Raw genomic sequence first — 19,348 nt, forward strand, 5'->3', positions numbered from 1 at the left:
GCAAGGATTCCTCTTACAAGGGAACAATTCCATACATAGCAAACCACAAAGCTTCCAGCACATCACTGAGCCAAGGCAACTCCACTTTCATCCTGCTGGACTCATGCTCCATCCTCAAGCACGCAGGGCACCAGCGAGGAGCTGAGAAGCAGGACTCAGACCACAGAGCCACGTGTTTGCCAGTTTTACACACCTAGCACCAGCTTTCTAACAAGCCTCTGCTACACACATGGCTGATGGGAGGGGAAGGAAAAGCTGGAATTTGGGAATGTTACAGCAGTGAGTTCTCCAAGTAGTCAGGGTTTGGTGGGGGGTGGGGGTGTGTTCCTTTTTAGTCAGACTAGTTTTCTACAGGCAGAACACTGCATGCCTGAACCGTATCACAGCACCAAGCTCCTGCCACACGTTTGACATTAGTTTTGGTTTGGGGCAAAGATGTTTTACAAGAGAAAGGCTGGTTTAGAATGCACATTATTATTTTGTTTTTATTTAAGTAGGGAAAAGAAAAGAAAAAAAAAAAGAAGCAGACTCCATGGGTAAGGTAGACAAGAACTTTTTATATTCTGACTATACAATAATATTCCTTTTTTTTTTTTTTCCTTTTTTAATCTGCTGCCACAACTAACTATAACGGATCTGTTCTAGCCTAATTTTAAGGTTGTCCAGTTAAGTTGTCTGAAGACTCTTTGAACAAGTTGCCCTTTACCTATTTAGAGTTTCTTCTCAGAAACATTCATATATTATACAGGATATACAGATTTTGGAAACAAGACACTTAAAAACACACACAACCATAGCCGCAACACGATCATAGCTGCATTGTAGTGATTACCTTGTTCAGCCAGCTGCAGACTCTGTATGTACAATTAGGGCTTTTTTTATAGTGTTATTTACACAGAGATGGACTAAAAGCGATCTTTAAATCTAAAAGGTAAAGGCTCTTGTGTTTAAGTATGTGCAGTTTCATAGCCCTGGGGGGGGGAGGGAAAAAAAAAAAAGAAGAAACAAAAAAAACCAAACCCAAACAAAAATAAACAAAAAAATAAAACCAAACAAAAAATAAACCAAAACAACAAAACCCACGACAATTATATACACTGTAAACAGCACAAGGCATGAGAATTCTCTTCCTACTCCCAAACACTTGAGCAGGAAAGTGTATGTGCACTAATATTCCTCTTCTGCTTCAGCTCCTGCTCCTCTGCTCTTCTTATGGATAGCACGGTTAAAGCTGTGGCAGGCAGGAACCCAATGATTGTCATGAAGACCCAGCTTACAGCCTGGGATGCCCTTCTGAGAGCGGTGACAGCACATCCAGTAGCCAGGCCCATAGGGTAAAGCTTGGCAGTAGGGTTTGGGATGCCAGCGGCACAGGGACACATCCCCCTTCACATACTTCTTCTTGCACTGCTTGCAGGGGTCTTCTCTGTAGCGGGGATCACGGACCCAGCGGGAGTCTGACGGCCTGATGTTGTAGTACTCAATGATGAATTTGAAGTAGTAGCAAGTGCATTTTAGGGCAACCAGACTCCTAGTAGGAAGCAATCCAAAGATCTTCACTATGATGTGGTGAGGCAAGAAGGCCATATACTGCTGAGGCTCCAAAAGCTGCTGTATTTTAAACCTGGTTTCCAGAAAGTCATGTGAAACCTGCCGTTTTAAGCAGGAGGCATCAAGTACTTGCAAAGCCCCTTCTGTTGGAGGCACGGCAAGGGCAGCTGGCTCTGTAGGGACACCGCTGCTGATGCATGGCCTGTCAGATGCCAAAGCATCCTCATCCTCATTTTGGGCTACTTTTCCTGGCTTTTCTTGGGTACTTTCCCTTAGCAGCTGTTGGTCATGAGGGACAGGCTGGTCAGCCTGGAGGAAAAACAGACTTCCTGGGAGAGGGTCTTCACTGGAGCTGGAGTTAGAGAGCTTCTCCTTCCTGCATCCCTTCTCAGTTTTGGTGACTGATATACTGATGCATAAGGGCTCCTTCCTAGCAGGATGCAGACTCTGCTTTGGGAAAAGGACAGGCTCTTTTGACATACAATCAACAGTCGCATTCTTGTTCTGCAAGGAACCTGGTGGCAACCCAGCAGCTGCTGGGCAGACAGGTGGCAGAGGTCTGGGAGGCTTGATGCGTGTTTCAGAATCACTCCTGCCAGTGGTAATGGCCAGCACCGCATGAGCAAGTCCTGCATTCACATTCCCCACCTGAGGATCCAGCCCAGAAGAAAAAGGCTGCCGAGGAGAGGCAGCACCATCCCACACCTCACTGTCATCCAGAGGACTGCAACGTCCTCCATAACCAGCCTCGGCTACCCCTGCCTCCTCCAAGCCATCCCCCGGAGCCAGGCGCCCTGAGGAGACCTTCCCCACCTCCCCCTCAGGCTGGGTGCCGCTGGCCAGGAGCACCCTCCCCACGTTCCTACGGAAGCTGTTGTTCCGCGAGAGGCTCCCGGCCTCCCGCTCGCTCTGACGCTTCAGGCACTCCGACTCCAGCTTAGCCACCATATCCAGCACTCGCACAGGCTCGCTCTGCTGCTGCTCGCCAGTGCCACAGGGTCCCCTCTCCGTGTATACCTCGCATGCCCCAGCGGCAGAGAAGGGGTCTGAGCTGGGCAGCACAGCCTTGGGCTGAGCGTTCGGCCTCATCACAGAAGCAGGCATGCAAGTTTTAGCACAGTCCACCAGTAAAGCACTTGCTCGTTGCTCCAGGAAGGCCACCATCTCTATCACCGAGAGGGACCGGCCCGGGAACGCACCCTCACCGCTCTCGTTCACGTAATGCACCGAGCAGTGCTCGATGCCACAGGCAAAAGGCTCTGGCTGAGGGCACCGAGAGTTCACCTCCCTCATTCTTTCCAGTTGGATTTTGGCTTTTTTAAGATCTACCGATTTTTTCCTGCGCTTGGCTGTCCTCCCATCGATGTCCCACGTGCTCTTGATCTTCATGGAGCCCGGCCGGTTGCTGCCGCTGCACTGCTGGGCAGCGAAGAACGCGATCTTCTCCTTTGTGTTGCCAGGTTTCACGACAGCCCAGACATCCAGAGGCCCTTCCCCTTCCTCTCCCTGGTGGATTGTTGCAGACAGGGCATTCTTCTTTTCCCTTGCACTCAGACCATCTGCTGGAGCTTTCCCATTCATATTGCACATAGTATTTGGATAAATAATCCCCAGAAGCCTTTGAGATGGAGTCACGAGGGAGGGTTTGGGGAAAATGCTCTGTTTGGTGCAGTTGTTGGTGTATTTTTCTTCTTGTGCTGACCTCTGATGGCCCAGAGGTAGGCTTCTCAGGGAGTCCTGGCTTATTTCTGGAGATCGCTCTTTCTTCTGTAACTTGAGATATGGCTTTAAGTGCATACCAGAAACCCTGCAGAAACAGAAGGGGAAGAAGTTAGAGTTGCAAATTATGCCTGTCTAGAATGAGAAGGTGGTCCAGAGCAGGCACTAAGATGCCTCCTACTCTACACATCAAGCAGCCCACACTGCAAAATGAACCACCTGAGAAAGGAAAAGCAGCAACTAGCCTACCACATCCACCCTTGGAGAACTTCCTGCCATAGGATTATGGTCTTAAGGATAGCAGAGATCTGTTACAGAGAAATCCATTTCCAGGAAGTTGCAAGAAGAAATCCAAGCACTGAAATTCTACCTGTTGTACAAACACAGCTAGATGTTCATTCTAGAGTTACAGCCACCCTTCTTTGCCTTTGGTTGTTAATCCAGTTGCAAGGCACACGTGGGTTCAAGATTTAATCAACATTAGCTTTTCTTCATATTGTTTTTTTTATATTATGATTAAAAAAGACAGTAATACTTTTTTGAGATAAAGTACAGTTAAAGCTGAAAAGGAAAGTTATCCAGAGATAATTTTTTTTCCACTCAGAGATCCCAGCAGATACCTAATCTAAATATGCACCCCAGAGGGGACAAGAGGATATGTTCTCAAGTTGTACCAGGAAAGGTTTGGATTGGACATTAGGAAAAATTGCTTCACAGAAAAGGTTATGAAATACTGGAACAGGCTGCCCAGGGCAGTGGTGGAGTCCCTAACCCTAAAGGCATTTAAAAGCCATGCAGATGTGGTGCTCAAAGACATGGTTTAGTGGTAGACTTGGCAGTGCCAGGTTAACATTTGGACTTAGAAGTCTCTTCCAACCCCAATGGATAGTTTCAATGAAACCTATCTTTTTGTGTATCAATAACGGCAACTTTGGTGTCCTCTCCCGTAAGGGTCCTTACACTATACATCAGATGCCCCCTCCCAAAAGCAACAGAAGCATCACATAAAGAACCACTCTCCACATTTTTATGGTTAAGAATTTAAGAGCAGTGAAGGAGATACTTGGATGCTGGTGACACTAGAGCAGCAGCACCACTCCTGTGACAGCCCCAGGTGCTTGACTCCTCTGTTCCATCACACCTGCACAGTCATCTTCCAATTCAAAGCTCAGAAATGCAGAAAGCCAGGGCACTGCCACAGAGGATATAATTAGCAGGAGACTTGATGCTCTTCTCCCAGGAGTATCACATGAGCATATTACAGCACTAACTGCAGATTGTGTTTCCATGTCAATCTTTGAATGGTTACATTTAAAAGGCCTGCTTTTTGCAACAGGGATAATCCATGCTCACTGGTTTAAGAACACCAAGTTCAACGCCACCATTTACCATGAGCTGATACGGACACAGTAAGACACTGAATGTTTCATTTGGTGCCCACCACCGAAACAGCTGCTTTGGTATTGCATTTCTAGCCTAAAAGTGTCTTTTCATTACAAATCTATGAAGTGGGACGGATTTATAGGTCTAACACCTGCAGCTGACACACAATAGCTTTGTATCAGGCACACAGAGACAGAATCCAGCTGGGTTCTCTCCTGCTGTGCCACAGTGCAATCAAGACACACACCTACTTTAAGATGCCCTCCAGGATGCTACAGAGGGCACCTATGGGGTTGGCACACAGAAGAAAGGAAGTCAGCTCACTCACCCCCTCAAGCAGACCCACAAAAACACACAGGATGGCTGCAAGAAGGAGGTCCTAACAGCAGATGTTGACCAAAAACACATGGATGTGCCGCTGGAATGCAGTTTGGGGACCTTCCAGGCAGCCCTGCCCCACAGATCAGCCAGGGCTGTTGACCCTCCAAAGTAATTGATGACAACACAGAGCTGAGCCAGAGAGCTCCAGACCTAGCCAAGGGAAGGCTTTGAAATCAAGATACTTCCAGCTGCTAACACCACACAGGAGTGCACAAGGGCAACAACTCAGCCTGTCCTGTCCATGTGCACATAAAGCCTAGGGGTCCCCTTTGGTTGTCTTCAGTGCTTTGAAGGCCAGAGGGAGACACTGGAAATAAGCCAACCATATCCTGAGGCTGCATCCAAAGCAGTGTGGAGGTCCAGGGAACTTATTCTCCTCCTCTGTTCCTCTCTGGTGAGACCCCATGTGCAGTGCCGGGTCCAGCTCTGGAGTCCTCAGCACAGAAAAGCATGGACTTGGTGAAGCAGGGCCAGAAGAGGTCACACTAATGATGGGAGGGCTGGAACCCCTCTTCTGTGAGGTCAGGTTGAGAGCTGGGGGTGTTCAGCTTGGAGAAGAGAAGGCTCCAAGAAGACCTTCTTGTGGCCTTTCAGTGCTTAAAGAGGGCCTAGAGGAAGAATATTTCACAAGGGTATGCAGCGATAGGGCAAGAGTCATGGCTTTAAACAAAGAGGGTAGACTTGGGTTAGACACAAGACGCTGAGGGCTGTGAAACACTGTCCCAGGTTGCCCAGGGATGTAGTAGATGCCCCATCTCCAGAAACACTGCAGGTTAGGTTTGACAGGGCTTTGATCAAACTGCTCTAGTGGAAGATGTCCCTTTCTACTGAAGTGGACTGAAACTAGATCATCCTTAATGTACCTTCCAACCCAAACCAGTCTGTGATTCTATGTTATCTCCCCTCATGATTTTACAAGAAGATCACCACCTCACTCCTGCAACCAGTGCTAAAACCATCTGCATGTCACCTACACACTGTGGGGGTAGGAGAGCTCCCATTATTACAGGTACACCTACCTAGTCCCTGGGTTAATTCTCTCCCCATGCCTTCTGCATGCTAATTCCAGCTCCTCTTGGAATTGGGTCACCTCCCAGTTTAGTCTCCTCTGCAAAATGCAACTGAGCTATTTTGTTTGCCTTCTCAGTTGGATGCTAAAAACTAAAATAATCTGATTAAAATAGACTGCCAGGGCGCTGAAATAGATGAGTGAAGACAGAATGGGAAATCAAAGCTGCTGCACTCTGCTTCAGCCTCATTTTCTGCAGGCTCTGCCTCACCTCGGTGGCACTTCACAACTAAACAGGGTCAGGCCACCAATGTGCTCAGGCCAGAGCCCAGCCCAGAAGCGAAGCAGAACCACTGCAACAAGGTGCTGCAAGAAACTGTGCCTGCAGCTCTCCCTTCCCCATCTGAAAAGGGCATTTTGGAGCCTTTCTTTGCAAGGCTAGAGAAAGAAAAGCTCCGATGGCTGCCTGACACTGTACCCTGGGGAGAAGAGGTAAGCACAATTAACTGCACAGCTTTGCACATTGAAATCTCATGAGCCAGGAGCAGCAGATCAAATTTCATTCATGAGTTTTCAGGCCAGGATGTTTGAAAGATGAGCTGAACGTGTTTTTAAAAGGCTTTCTTCAAGCAGTTTTCAGGAATCCAGCAGGACAATCAGTTTAATACCCTTCATTAAGAGAAGCTACAAATGAAGGTGAGACCAGGGATTACATGAATGAAAACAGGACCAAACTGGTTACCCCAACATGCTTAGAGGACATGTTTAGCCAGCAAAGTTGGTTCAGCTGCTCTCAGCTATTTCTGGCCTATGGAGAAAGACAAAAGGGTAGAGTTATGCCTCACCTATTCTGGATTTCTCGTTTCAGGTTATATTTCCTCCTGTGCTTCAGTTAGCCTCTGGCTCAGCCAACAATACCATTTAAGGTTGAAAAGTTGTAATTTACATAACAAAATTATGCCTTAGTCAGAAGTTTTACTGCCAGAATAATTGCCTCATTTGAATTCAGCATTCAATTCATTGCACTCGTTTAATGGATCCAGATTTAAAGAAAACCTTTGGTCAATAATTTTGGGCAGCTATAAAGAGCACTGCCAGCTCCACCTGACCAGCTGAATCGCACTGTCACCTGCTTCCCAGCTCTTCCCAGAACTTCTGTTTTAAAATAGATGTCAAGAACAGACCTTCGCCCCCGAGCGTCACTTGGGAAAAAACACCCAGCTCCATACACTTTGCTGTGAGCAGTAACTTGTAGACAAGCAGAGCTTATTCCCTGCATGTCAGTAGCACATTTCATCTCTAGCTCCTAGAATCAGAACAAGTGAAAATTGCTTTGAAGATGAACCAGCTCCCAGTCCCCACCCACAGACTACCTTATTTCGGCAACACTTCAGAGCTGGCAAGCAGAGAACTGCGGCAGCTGCAGGTAATCTTCTAAATATTTAAAACTATCAAAAATAGCTGTTCAACAGTGAAGTCACCGACAATGCCCTCTAACACTTAATTCCAGAGCAATTCTGTCTGCTTTCCTCCTCCCTTTTAAGTTATCAAGCTGTCTAATTTTATCTTGAGAGGCAACAACTCTTCAGAAGTTCATGGAGCAAAGAATAAAAGGTTCTGAACCCCAAACGTGCGGTTTGGAATCACTGATAAGAAATAATTCTAGCGGGAATGCTCAGCACTGAAACAGCCAGCAGAGCTGCCTTTACACAGCTATGCCATCCTGAAGATGATGAAATAAGGGCCAGGTTTACTTTGTTGGGGTTTTTTGTTTTCTTTTCTTTTCCCATTTCTAATCAGCCATGTCTGAAAAACAGGATACTTAACACTTTTGGGAATCCCACTGCTGTTTTTACAAGTCATAACTACGGCTTGTTTCCACTACAGCTTTATCCAGTTAGTTACCACACTGGACTGATATAAAAATATTTAAATGTATGTCCTCATACATGCACAGACAGGCACACACCCCTCCTCTCCCTACTGAAGGGAAGGCCCACAAGGCACTGCTGTGCCAAGCTGGCCAGAATCTGTCTGCCTCTTTTTGTATTTATAAGTCTTTTAACTCACAGCAGTCTCAAAAAGTAATTTATTTGCTTTAGTGGAAACTCCAAAATTGGTAGGAAAGACTCCATTTTAATTTCATCCATTGACAAGGGGCAATGGATACAAATTGGAACACAGGAGGTTCCACCTCAGTATGAAGAAAAACTTCTTTACTGTAAGTGTGATGGAGCACCGAAACAGGCTGCCCACAGAGGCTATGGAGTCGTCTTCTCTGAAGACTGTCAAAACCAAACAGGTTGTGTTGCTGTGTGACTTGCCCTAGGTGATCCTGCTTTGGCAGGGGCATCGAGAAAGTTCTTCACAGAGAGAGTTGTTAGCCATTGGAATGTGCTGCCCAGGGAGGTGGTGGAGTCACCATCCCTGGAGGTGTTCAAGAGGGGACTGGACGTGGCACTTGGTGCCATGGTCTGGTAGTCATGAGATCTTGGGTGACAGGTTGGACTTGATGATCTTTGAGGTCTTTTCCAACCTTGTTGTTCTATGATTAGATTTGATGATCTTCCAAGGTCCCTTCCAACCCCTACCATTCCTTTCCAAGGTCCACAGAGAGCCTAGATACCCCTCACCACATCTGGGTCAGGGACTTTCACAATGTCATAAAAATCAGTATCATGAAGGCTGGAAAAGACATCCAACACCACCATGCCCTGAAGTGCCATGTCTACACGTTTCTTAGAATGCCTCCAAGGATGGTGACTCCACCACCTCCCTAGGCAGCCTGTTCCAATGCCTGACCATTGTTTCAGTAAAGAAATTTTTTCCTAATATCCAATCTGTCCTGTGAAGACAAAAGATTTCCTCTGCCCAGCAAGGACAACAACAACAAAAGGGACATCAGCTCAAACAGCACATTCACACTGCAGGTTTTCTGGGTAAAGCACCGGAAGGTTTTAGCAAGGTGAAAATTTCAATCAAAACCCCAAAGTTTCCTGTGGATTTATTTTTGTAAACACAAACTCCAGTCGACAAAAGTTCCTAGCATTGCTGACTGCACACACAGTGCCAACTACAACTCCGAAAAAACCCTCAGGACATACTAACACAAGACAGAAGCCAGGAAAAAAGAAGAAAAAGAAACAAAAAGAAAAACCCCAACAACAATAAAAAACCCACACCAAGCATAACCTCTGGCAAAGCATTCCTCTTCCCTGGCATCCCGTTTCTCTGTAGAGCTTAGCTCCTCTGTAAAGGACACTGACAATTATGAAGGCCTGAGAACTGAATGCAAGCTGAACTATGGTCAACCACTTGTTATTTCTGGAAGGACTTAGGTGGGTCCTTTGGGCTCAATCTTCAGTACCATTTCCATCCCCTTTGCACTGCCAGGGCAAGGTAAAGCAGACAGAGCTGCTTCAAAGCATTCCAGGGATTCTGCTGGGGCGGGAAAGTCCCAGCCGAGCAGCTGGGATGGAAGGGGCTTTGCTACTCACAGGAGCTTGTTCTGGCATGTGGCAAGTGTCCAAGCTTGGAGAAAGGAGAGCTGGGAAGCACAATGCTCCAGAGCAGGAGCGGATTTGACTTCAGCAGCTGCAAAAGCAGCCCACTTCTAGAAAATCCACTCCCTTGGCTCCTGTTAAAGGGAATGCTCCTGACCCACCTCCCAGTGCCTGCAAAACTGCCTCTCACATCAATCTGAGAGCCAGTGTGGTCTATCTCAGGCTCTGAAGGTAAAGACAAAGTGTGTGACTGCTGAGGCAGTGCTCTTCACTTGAGCTGCCAGTCTGGGGGCAAGCAGGAACAAACCAAACATCGAGTAGAGCTGACCCACAAGAGGCGAGGAGCTAGAAGTAGGCACTTAACTCTTAACATTGGATCCCTCCCCTGCTTGCTCACCCACATCAGGTATTCAAATAACCTGACTCTGGAGGAGATGACACTCAAATCTAGCTGCCCACAAGAGCAGCTATAAAATCTGTCATGCATAAAAATCCATACTCTTCACCAAACAGAGGTTTCAGGTGATAGACTGCACAAAGACCAACACACAGACTACTCCAACTTGAAGACTCCCACCCATTAGTAAGTATTGAACATGTGAAGTAAACACACAGACAAAGGTAAAAAGCATAAAGCAAAGCAGCTTCAGCTCTTGCCTAAGTTCTCCCCAGGAAGAAGTGCTATTGCTTTGCCATTCCTTTGTATAAAAGCACTTACCATGAAGTGCGTGACGTAGAAGCAATTCTTTGTGGAGCCTGCGGAAACTCAAACCCATGATCCCTGCTTCCCAACCATACCACAGATGAGACAGACATGACAAAGCAGAAAGGAACAAAACCTGAACAATTCAGTATTCAACTTATAGCTGCTCCAGAAACATGCAGTTCAAAGAGGACACTTGTCTATGGTGGAAGCCTAAAGTGAGAAGAAATGGAGTCCTGTGTCCAGTTCTGGGCTCCCCAGTTCAAGAGAGAGAAGGAACTGAAATCCAATGAAGGACTACAAAGATGAGAAAGAGGCTAGAGCCCATTGATTGCCCATTGGAATGGGCTGCCTGGGGAGGTGGTGGAGTCGCCATCATTAGAGGTGTTCAGGAGGAGACTTGATGGGGTGCTTGGTGCCATGGGTTAGCTGTTTGGGTGGGTTGGATTGGTTGATGGGTTGGACGCGATGATCTTGAAGGTCTCTTCCAACCTGGTTTATTCTATTTATTGTCTATGAGGAAAGGCTGAAAGACCTGGGGCTGGTTCAATAGCAGACAGAGAGGACTTTATCAATGCTGATCAATAGCTAAAAGGTGGGGGGCAAGAGGATAGGGTCAGCCTTGTTTATAGTGGAGCCCGGTGACAGCACAAAGGGCAGCAGGCACCAACTCTAACACGCAAAAGTACCACCTAAACATTAGGAAACACTTATTCCTGTGATGGTGATGGAGCCCTTGAACAGGCTGCCCAGACAAGTTGTGGAGTCTCCTTCTCTGGAGAGGTTCCAAACCCACCCTGGACATTGTGATGCTGGGCAACCTGCTGTGGGTGACCCTGCTTTAGCAGGGGGGTAGGTCTAGATGACCTCCAGACATCCTTTCCAATACCTACCAGTCTGTGATTATGTAAAATCACAGAAAAACAGCAAGAAAAAAGTGGTGGCTTTATAAGGCTTCTGCTGAAAGCTGCCCAGAGCAGCAAAGTGAAATGTTTCCCTCTGGAAATGTTTTTATTTTTCTTATAATTTTTTTTCCCCTCCAATTTCTTAACTGCAAGAGATTACAAAAATATGTCTTAATATCATGGTGCAACAATTTTTTTCCAAACAGTTAATGAGCCATCATAAAGTGATGCTATTTAATCTTCATTTTTTTGCATACATAATGAGGACACATGAAAGGTTGTAGAAATCAACCTTGGACTGCACCATCGTGACAAGACACAAAAGAAAGTATAAGCAGAAGTATATTTGAAGGCAGGACACCAGGTTGTTCTTCTGAAACTCAAGGCTAAAAGGAATTGGTTCATGAAGTCAGCTGCACAGCAGTGCAGAAGATTTCACCACAGAGAGTGCAAACCACAGGCATTTTCCAGGAATCAGGTGGCGTTTTCAGTAAGAACACATCCCAAACAAGGAAAGGGGCAGCTCCAACTGAACATGTTTCTTCTTTGGGAAGGATACAAGAAGCAGACAAGAGTGTCAAGATACCAAGTCACATCAGTTGGAAACTTGTATCTGAAGAGATCAAAATGTAACAATAAATGAGAGAAATGGTGCAGTGTTAAGTCCCTTCAAAGATAGTTTAAACAGAAATGGTAAAAGGTCCTTCAGCACTTTGTGAGGAAGGACAGGCAGAGAAACAAGGCTGTAATCGAGGTCAAAGTAGAGATTAAGAGCACTCTAGGTACAGCACAAAATACTAAACTTGATGTTGCATCATTTTTAAAGAGGGGTGACAAGTGTGATCAGGGTGACAAGTGTTAATCCAAACAGATTAGAGAGCAGTGAGTGGATCAAAAAGCTTCATGAAAATTGTCAGGAATGTCTCATCTCAGCTTTAGAAACCCAAATAGACAGAGTTATAAACTGCAGGCCAAGAAACAAGATTTATAAACCTCTTGAAAGCAAACAGTAAGTTAATAAAACATGTGGCACGTTAGAAGTGGCACTGCAGGGGAGAAAGAAGGGAGAGAAATTGCAGCCTGTCCAGGCCTAGTATTCTGACTTCAATATAAAGGTGCTTTGCAAGGAAAGAGTATTAAGGTGACACAGAAAAAGAGGGAAGAGGGTACAGTACAATATGCCAGGCTAACCTGAAGGTTGTCCAGAAGTCATCTTTTCAGACAAATATACATCTTACTCAAATGGACTTCAAAAGGCACAAGGAGATTTAATGCTTAAGACATATTGGCAGAGGAATGGGAAAAACAGACAAAAGAACTGCCTTAGCAGCAGACAGCCCCACCAGGTGATGCTGGATAAGAAAACACCAACCCAGAGACTAAAGCAATGCCTCAGGAATCAGCCTTGGGAACATCTGATTTTGCAAGGGATGACATCAGCACAAATACTAGAGAAGCACCCAGAGAAATGAAGACACTTCCAAAACAGCAGGGGCACAAATAACAGAAGCAGAGCTTTGAGATATAGATGGTGATGCACCAGAAAGCTAAACATTAAGTTTTGGAGGTAACTAAGAAAGGTACATTTGCTACCATAGACACTCACGAAACAGAAATAAACAGAGGTGATTCTGTGGTACATTCCAGGCCTCAGTGGAAAGCCCTCCTGCCAGATATGGATAGGGCACTTGGTGCCATGGTTTAGTTGATTACATGAAGTTGGACTCAATCTCGAAGGTCTTTTCCAACCTGCTTAATTCTAGTTTTCTATTCTATTTCTATATGCTCTGGAGTGCAGCATACACTTTTTGACATGACTCAGAAGATTTGTTCACACTGAGAACGAGGAAGACAGTTGTTATGTACTCAAGAAGCTACCAGGTAACACTTGGGTCATTTAGCACAGCAAATGTGAGGTGAGGATACAAAACTGCATTTTACAGAATACATAACAAGAGGTAAACCACTGAAAATAAGCAACAATCTTTAGGCAAAAGGAAAACCAAAAATGAACACAGGCTCAACTGTGTGTATAAACTGGCATGAATGTTCAGTCTGGGAATCAAAACAAGATTCCTAGTTGCACAGCTAGATCTGTCATCTTCAGTAACGGCCTGATCTACAGGTGGAGAGCAGGAAAGATGTTATTGTTGTTAGGCTAGACTTCCAAATTTACAAAAGGGAGTATCAGATACAGCTTGGGAAAGTTAGGAGCTGGGTGACCCAGGAAGCCTTTTCCAGCACTAAATTGCCAGGAGACTAACACAGTAAATATATGCTGTCTACACAACCACAAAGAACAAAGGTTAAAATTTGCTTTAAACCCACACAGCTTTTGGAAACCAGAAAGCTGGCTCTTTTCAGATTGAGGAAGTTCAAAAGTCTTGGTTTCAGAAAAGAAGGGGGGAAAAAAAAAACACCACCATATATCTTCAAGTAGCTTAAATTCAAACAAACTGGCATGCTCTTGCATTTGCATAAGGACAAGTTGTTCTGTACGGTGTGCCTATAATGAGACAAAGTGAGAGGCGTTCACTTCATTGTCACAGAAGGACAAGTGTTTGAAATCAATCGTGCATTTCTTCTTAATAAGACACACAAGAGAGTGAGCAAGACAAAATCTGAGCTTAAACTAATCTAATTACTTACTCCATAGTAAGGCGAACCACAGCAACGATTGCCAGTATTTCCACTTGCTTTAAGCTGCCTGCATGTTTTAAAGTCTACTAAGACAAACCATTCCCCAATTCAGTTGTACTTCAAAGCCACGTTCCCACATTAATTTACAGCTGTTGCTAGAAAACCCAAAGATTTTTCCAAGTACAGAACCAGCTGTAGTGAATCTGTAGTTGTCATTATCAAATAAAAGTGTCAAAGAACATTTCTGCCCTTAAGCTATTGCAACATTTCACTTAAACACTATCCCAAAGTAAGAATTTAGACCAAACATCTGAGTGACACACAAGGCAACAGGGAAGGTAGGAGCCTCCATCAGTGCTACATACTTAACCAGAGGCAGACCAACCAGTCTGTTCATACCGTTTGACTTGATGGAAGGTGGAGGATGTGGAATTCAGTGGTTCCCTGTGGAGGCCAGCTCTGCAGGAACTCTTCATCCTAACTACCTCTCCAGCTAAGGCACGCCGTCACAGCCAGTCCATTCTGGGTTACACACAAGGCTTCCCCATCAGCTTTCTTTGCCCCACGTGGGGGTTTTCTGTGTCTCTGACACCTAGAAACTAAACAAAACAAGGAGGTACATAAGATCATGTTTGATCAGAGCAGGGATTGAAACACAGGTGGGCAGAACAAGGACACTTGCCCAAGAGTGAGAAAATAAACATGTACACACATATGCATACACATACATATATGTAACAGAGAGAGTCATAAATCACACAATGTTAGGGGTTGGAAGAGACCTCCAGAGGACAAGTCCAACCCTCCTGACAAAGCAGGATCACCTAGGGCAAGCCACACAGGAACACATCCAGGTGGGTTTTGAAAGCCTCCAGAGGAGGAGACTCCACAACTTCTCTGGGCAGCCTGTTCCAGTGCTCCATCGCCCTCACAGGGAAGAAGTTTCTCCTCACGTTGAAGTGAAACCTTCTGTGTCCCAGCTTATACCCAAATACAAGTATTAAAAAAGAAAAAAAAACCAACAAAAAAAAGGTAACATCATCATGCCATTACTGCAGCTGGAGCTTCTGAACACAATTAAAGTACAAACACCCACCACAGCAGCCTGTCTGCACACACAATGCTTCTTCATCTGTTATATGACTGCAGCACTACCTTGGCACCTCCTTTGGAACACGCTGTCCTCCAAGCCTGGAGGAAACAGGACACACAAGATCTTTCTGCTCGTTAGCACTGCATCAAGCTTTGGAGGGAAACTGCTGCTAGCAGTAAGATTTGACGCTGCCAGGAGTTACGTTAGTGTTCTAATCAAAATAACGTGGAAGATTTCAGAAAGGACAAAAAACATGCCACCCCTCAGCCTCCAAACCTTGTGAAAACTGCCCCAGCTCTGCATCACATGCAGATAAGCCAGCAGATTTTACCAAAACAAAACTGTTCTGCAGTATCTCTCCTTTGCACTAGGCTGCTGCCTTCTACACTTTGTCCTTGAAGCACCATTACTGGTGCTTTAATGTACTTTGATGGTGAAACAACAACCTCGGAGTTGGAACATAAAAGGAGAGAGTGACACAGCAAAAGAGCCCTGGAAAGGCTCAAATATCAAGCCTGAGTTGCCAGCAGATTATTTTAAAGATTGTTTGCTTCCTCTCCAGAGGACCATGCACAATGATGCTGTAATAAAGGAATGCCATTTGAAGATGCTAACTATAGAGCTGCATCCCCAGGGGACTGGTGATTTAGTGCAGCAGGTTGTTCCCCCCTTTTCAGCAGCTTTGCCCAGGGCTCCCACCCCAGTATTTCCACAGTGCAGCCTGGCAGAGGCAGTCGCTGGAGGTTTTGTTCTTAATGGCAGCACAACTCTGGCTGAGATGGAGCCTCTCACATCACTCCTTTCCCAACACCTACCAGGGAAGGAACTCTCATGCGGAAGAGTGCCTACCTATGCACAGCTCATTTCATTAGCGCTTCACCAATGCGATTTACAACTCAATGCTGCACTCCTGGGCCAGAAAGCTCACTCTAGATTGGTAGCCACTTTTGCTAAGAAAGCAATGAAGGATGACTTTCCAGACAGGGAAGACAGAAGCTGGTGGAGATCCACCTGATTTGAAATCTGCAATAGCAATTCCACAATTTCTCTAGTGCTGGTAAATGAGAGGTTAATCACTTGTCCACATTTCAGTAAGCAGAAGCCTAAAATAATACATGAAGTATTACAGAAACACATCATAGTTGCCATGAAGAAATATTTGCTGAGTTCTACACAAGGCAAGGAAACATGTTGGATGGAGAAGACAGAGGCACTGCACTGGCAGAGTGAGAAGACAAAAGTTCACTCTCCAGTCCATGAACTCAAAGACAAGGAGCTAGGCTGCCATGGTTCACAGCAGCAGAAATTGAATCATTGTAGTTAAAACACCATTTTCATCAGATTACCCAGAGCCTATAACAAGCACCTACCTACAAGACTGAAACCTAGACACAAAAAGCATCCATTTCTGATGTTTTGCGGTCTATAAAACACATATTCACAAGCAGCAATTCACGGAGAAAAAGCACATGCCTAGTGTTTTATGAAAAATCAAGTTAAACACAAAATGGTTACTTTCCCATCAATAGAAGGCACTGAAATTGACTGTTATCCAAGCTTTTGTCTGGCTTCCCCTTCTGGCTTTACTGACACTAATATTTGAGACTCAGCAGGAACTGTAATACAGAAACATGACTTTACCCCCACCCAAGTGAGTGCAACCATAACATTTCAAGAATGCCTGCCACTTTTTTCAATAGCTAAAACTCTCTCCAGTTATTCCTGATTAGGAACACCAGATACTTTGTCCTAGTCCTACTCCTTTGCAGATCAAGTGAGAAGTAAGCAATAAAAAGCCAGGCAAAAAACTGTAACCAAAAAGATCATCTTGTTTGCAGTAAAGAGCTGGAGAAGCAAAACCATTGAGTGAACTGGTTCAGGTCAGGGACAGCCACAAGCACAGGCATCACATGGTGGGATGTGATGTGTTTAACAAGGGACTAGCACCTACTAGAGGGAAGCAAAAGCTGACAAAATAGAGGCAAGTTCAGATGGGCACTGCAGCACAGATGCAAACACAGCTCCACACAAAGCATGCTTTCTCCCCTCCTCTAGCTGCTGGACTATAGAAAAGAGCTGAAATAGACTATTAATGCCAGCGAGCTACTGACATATTCCTACTGTGTGAGTAGTAAAACACTGTGCTTCTGAATTAACAGGAAAGGAAAAAGAAAAGTTCAGCAACCCAGCCAGCAGAGACTTACTTACTGCCTTTCAACTACCACAGTGCGTTTCTTTACTGAGGCTGATCCTGATCAGTAGGTGCTTCAGCTGATTTGTTAGTTTTGCACAGAGTTGGGTACAGCCTGAGCACTGAAATACAAACACACAGACACACAAAATAGAAGAGGAAGTTAAAAAACTTCAACGCGGTGTTCTTCCTTTCTGACACCACCCCCAAACAGATGCCTTCGTGCACAAGATGTGGGAAGGACTCAAGATTTTGGCAGCAGTAAGCACCACATCCTCCCAGCAACGGACAGCAGCTCCCTAAACAGTCCCAGAAAACTCTCCACCTTATCATTGGTTCTGAACACTGCTGCAGCTTAGGAAAACAAATGCATTAGCTCAGCTAGTGTGGATAAGGGGGAGTCAAGGCCTCTTCATCTGTCCAGCAACACACTACAGCTTTTGATAGCTACAGCTTTACTGCAAGAGCAAGCGTGTTTTGAACAGTAACAATAGTGTCTGGTAAAACAAACCAGTGCAAAGGAGGGGCACATCCCTTCAGAAAATGTGCTTTCAGGAAGGAGGCTGTGGCCTTGGGACTGGCACAGAGGCTTAGCCTCAGGATGCTCCACAGGGCCACCACGCTGGAGCGGCCCAGCAAAGAGCATTAGCACACTCAGGATGCAGGAGAGTGTGATGACAAATGTTTCAGAGGGGAACTCAGAAGAATACATACCAAACCCCAGACATTAGGAGGGATAGATAATCCTTTAAAAATAAATTAAAAGAAAAAAAAAAGTCCAACAGCAACAACAAAAAACCTACCACACAGTGAGCAAACTGAAAGTACACCACACACAAAACAAACAAAAGGAAAACAAAACAAACACACATGCACACACACACACCCAGAAAACAACAACAAAAAGCCCCACCAGTGCTGCAGCCCTATAATAAAGATCTGCAGAGTGGTTTTTGTTTTCTTCCAAGAACAGCATTACATGTCCATCCTCCCACAGCTCCAGTTTGGGTTGTTACATGATGCTTGTCTCTAAAACTCTGTTTCACTGGATGCGCAATTCTGCCACTTCCCAGCTTAGCCAGTTATCCCTGCATCCCCAGACATCTCCCATGGACACCTGTAATAGCCTTCCATGCAAACCTCTTGCTCAGGAGAGTCTGGTGCTTTATCCAGTCTCAGCATTCAGACTTGATTGTAACAACCAGCAGCAGTTCCCAGGCTAGGCCTGACCACAAGATGATATACATCAGCTCCTTGACTACCTTTTAACACAAAGTTCATCACCTAGATTTTGCTTTTTTAATTTAATCCTAGAATCACAGAACTCTTTTGGCTGGAAGAGACCTTCAAGATGGAGTTCAACTATTAACCCAGCACTACCAAGTCACCACTAGACCACATCCCTCAGCACCACATCGACATGACTCTTAAATCCCTCCACAGACAGTGGTTCCACTACTTCCCTGGGCAGCTTGTTTAGGGTTTTGCAACCCTTTTTGTTAAGAACTTTTTCCCAATATCCAATCCAAACTTCCCCTGGCACAAGTTGAGGCTGTTTCCCCTTGTCCTATTGCTTGTTCCTTGGATGAGGCGGCCAACCTCCACCTTTCAGATAGTTGCAGAGAGCGAGGTCTCCCTTCAGCCTCCTTTTCTCCAGGCTAAGCCTCAGTCTTAAGAAAAAAAGAGGTATCAAGCACATTTTAACTCCAAGTCATTTTACACAGAGTTTCAGACTGACCTCACATTTGTACTGCAGCTGGCAAGAAACCCTCACAGGAAACTAGGTACTTAAAGACACTGCATCCAACTCACATGAAAAGATTAATAACTAAGTCAGATGAGATTCTCAAAGTCCTGCTGCACTGCGGCTTGGCCTTTTCACCTGCAGCAGGAGGCAGCAGGAGCCACCACAGACATTGTTTGCTTTGTGAAACCTTGTGTGCTCAGCTTCCTCTCTCTCTGATGGTCTAAAGATGTAACTTTGCCTACATCTGATGCAGCTCCAGCTGTGGTGGCAAGAGCTTCTTGTGTCTACTTACACATCAAAACTTGCTAGTATCACTTCTAGGCACAGGGACTCAGAGCTGACCAAGCAGCAGGACCCTATTACTACTCTTTACCCCACCAAATTCACTTCAGTCTCTCCCAAAACTCCACCACTCTGTACTCTGGGTAACACCAGAAAGAGCAGTTAGTTAACTGGACTCAGAAGAGTCCCACATGAAACTGAGCCTGGCCACCTGTATCATCAGGAAGAACATAGATGTTCC

General features: G+C 45.4%; 1 protein-coding gene across 5 annotated transcripts in view; it reads right to left on the bottom strand.

Annotated features, from left to right (window-relative positions):
- Positions 1 to 458: 458 nt before the first annotated feature.
- The window catches only part of FBXO34 (F-box protein 34), a 50,067-nt gene continuing 31,177 nt past the window's right edge, over positions 459 to 19,348 (bottom strand). For 2 of the 5 annotated variants that reach the window (XM_068149037.1, XM_068149034.1), the window contains exons 3-5: positions 17,092 to 17,200; positions 14,194 to 14,393; positions 459 to 3,358 (exon numbers count right to left, since the gene is read on the bottom strand). In XM_068149037.1, the coding sequence (XP_068005138.1) occupies positions 1,168 to 3,358; positions 14,194 to 14,270 (2,268 nt within the window). In that variant the 5' untranslated portion in view covers positions 14,271 to 14,393; positions 17,092 to 17,200 and the 3' untranslated portion in view covers positions 459 to 1,167. The remainder of the gene's footprint in view (positions 3,359 to 14,193; positions 14,394 to 17,091; positions 17,201 to 19,348) is intronic. The other 3 variants (XM_068149038.1, XM_068149036.1, XM_068149035.1) reach the window with 2 other exon arrangements.

The sequence above is a fragment of the Melanerpes formicivorus genome, unplaced genomic scaffold (genome assembly GCF_026170545.1).
Source record: "Melanerpes formicivorus ecotype bairdi unplaced genomic scaffold, bMelFor1.0.p_v2 SCAF_17, whole genome shotgun sequence".
NCBI lineage: Eukaryota > Metazoa > Chordata > Aves > Piciformes > Picidae > Melanerpes > Melanerpes formicivorus.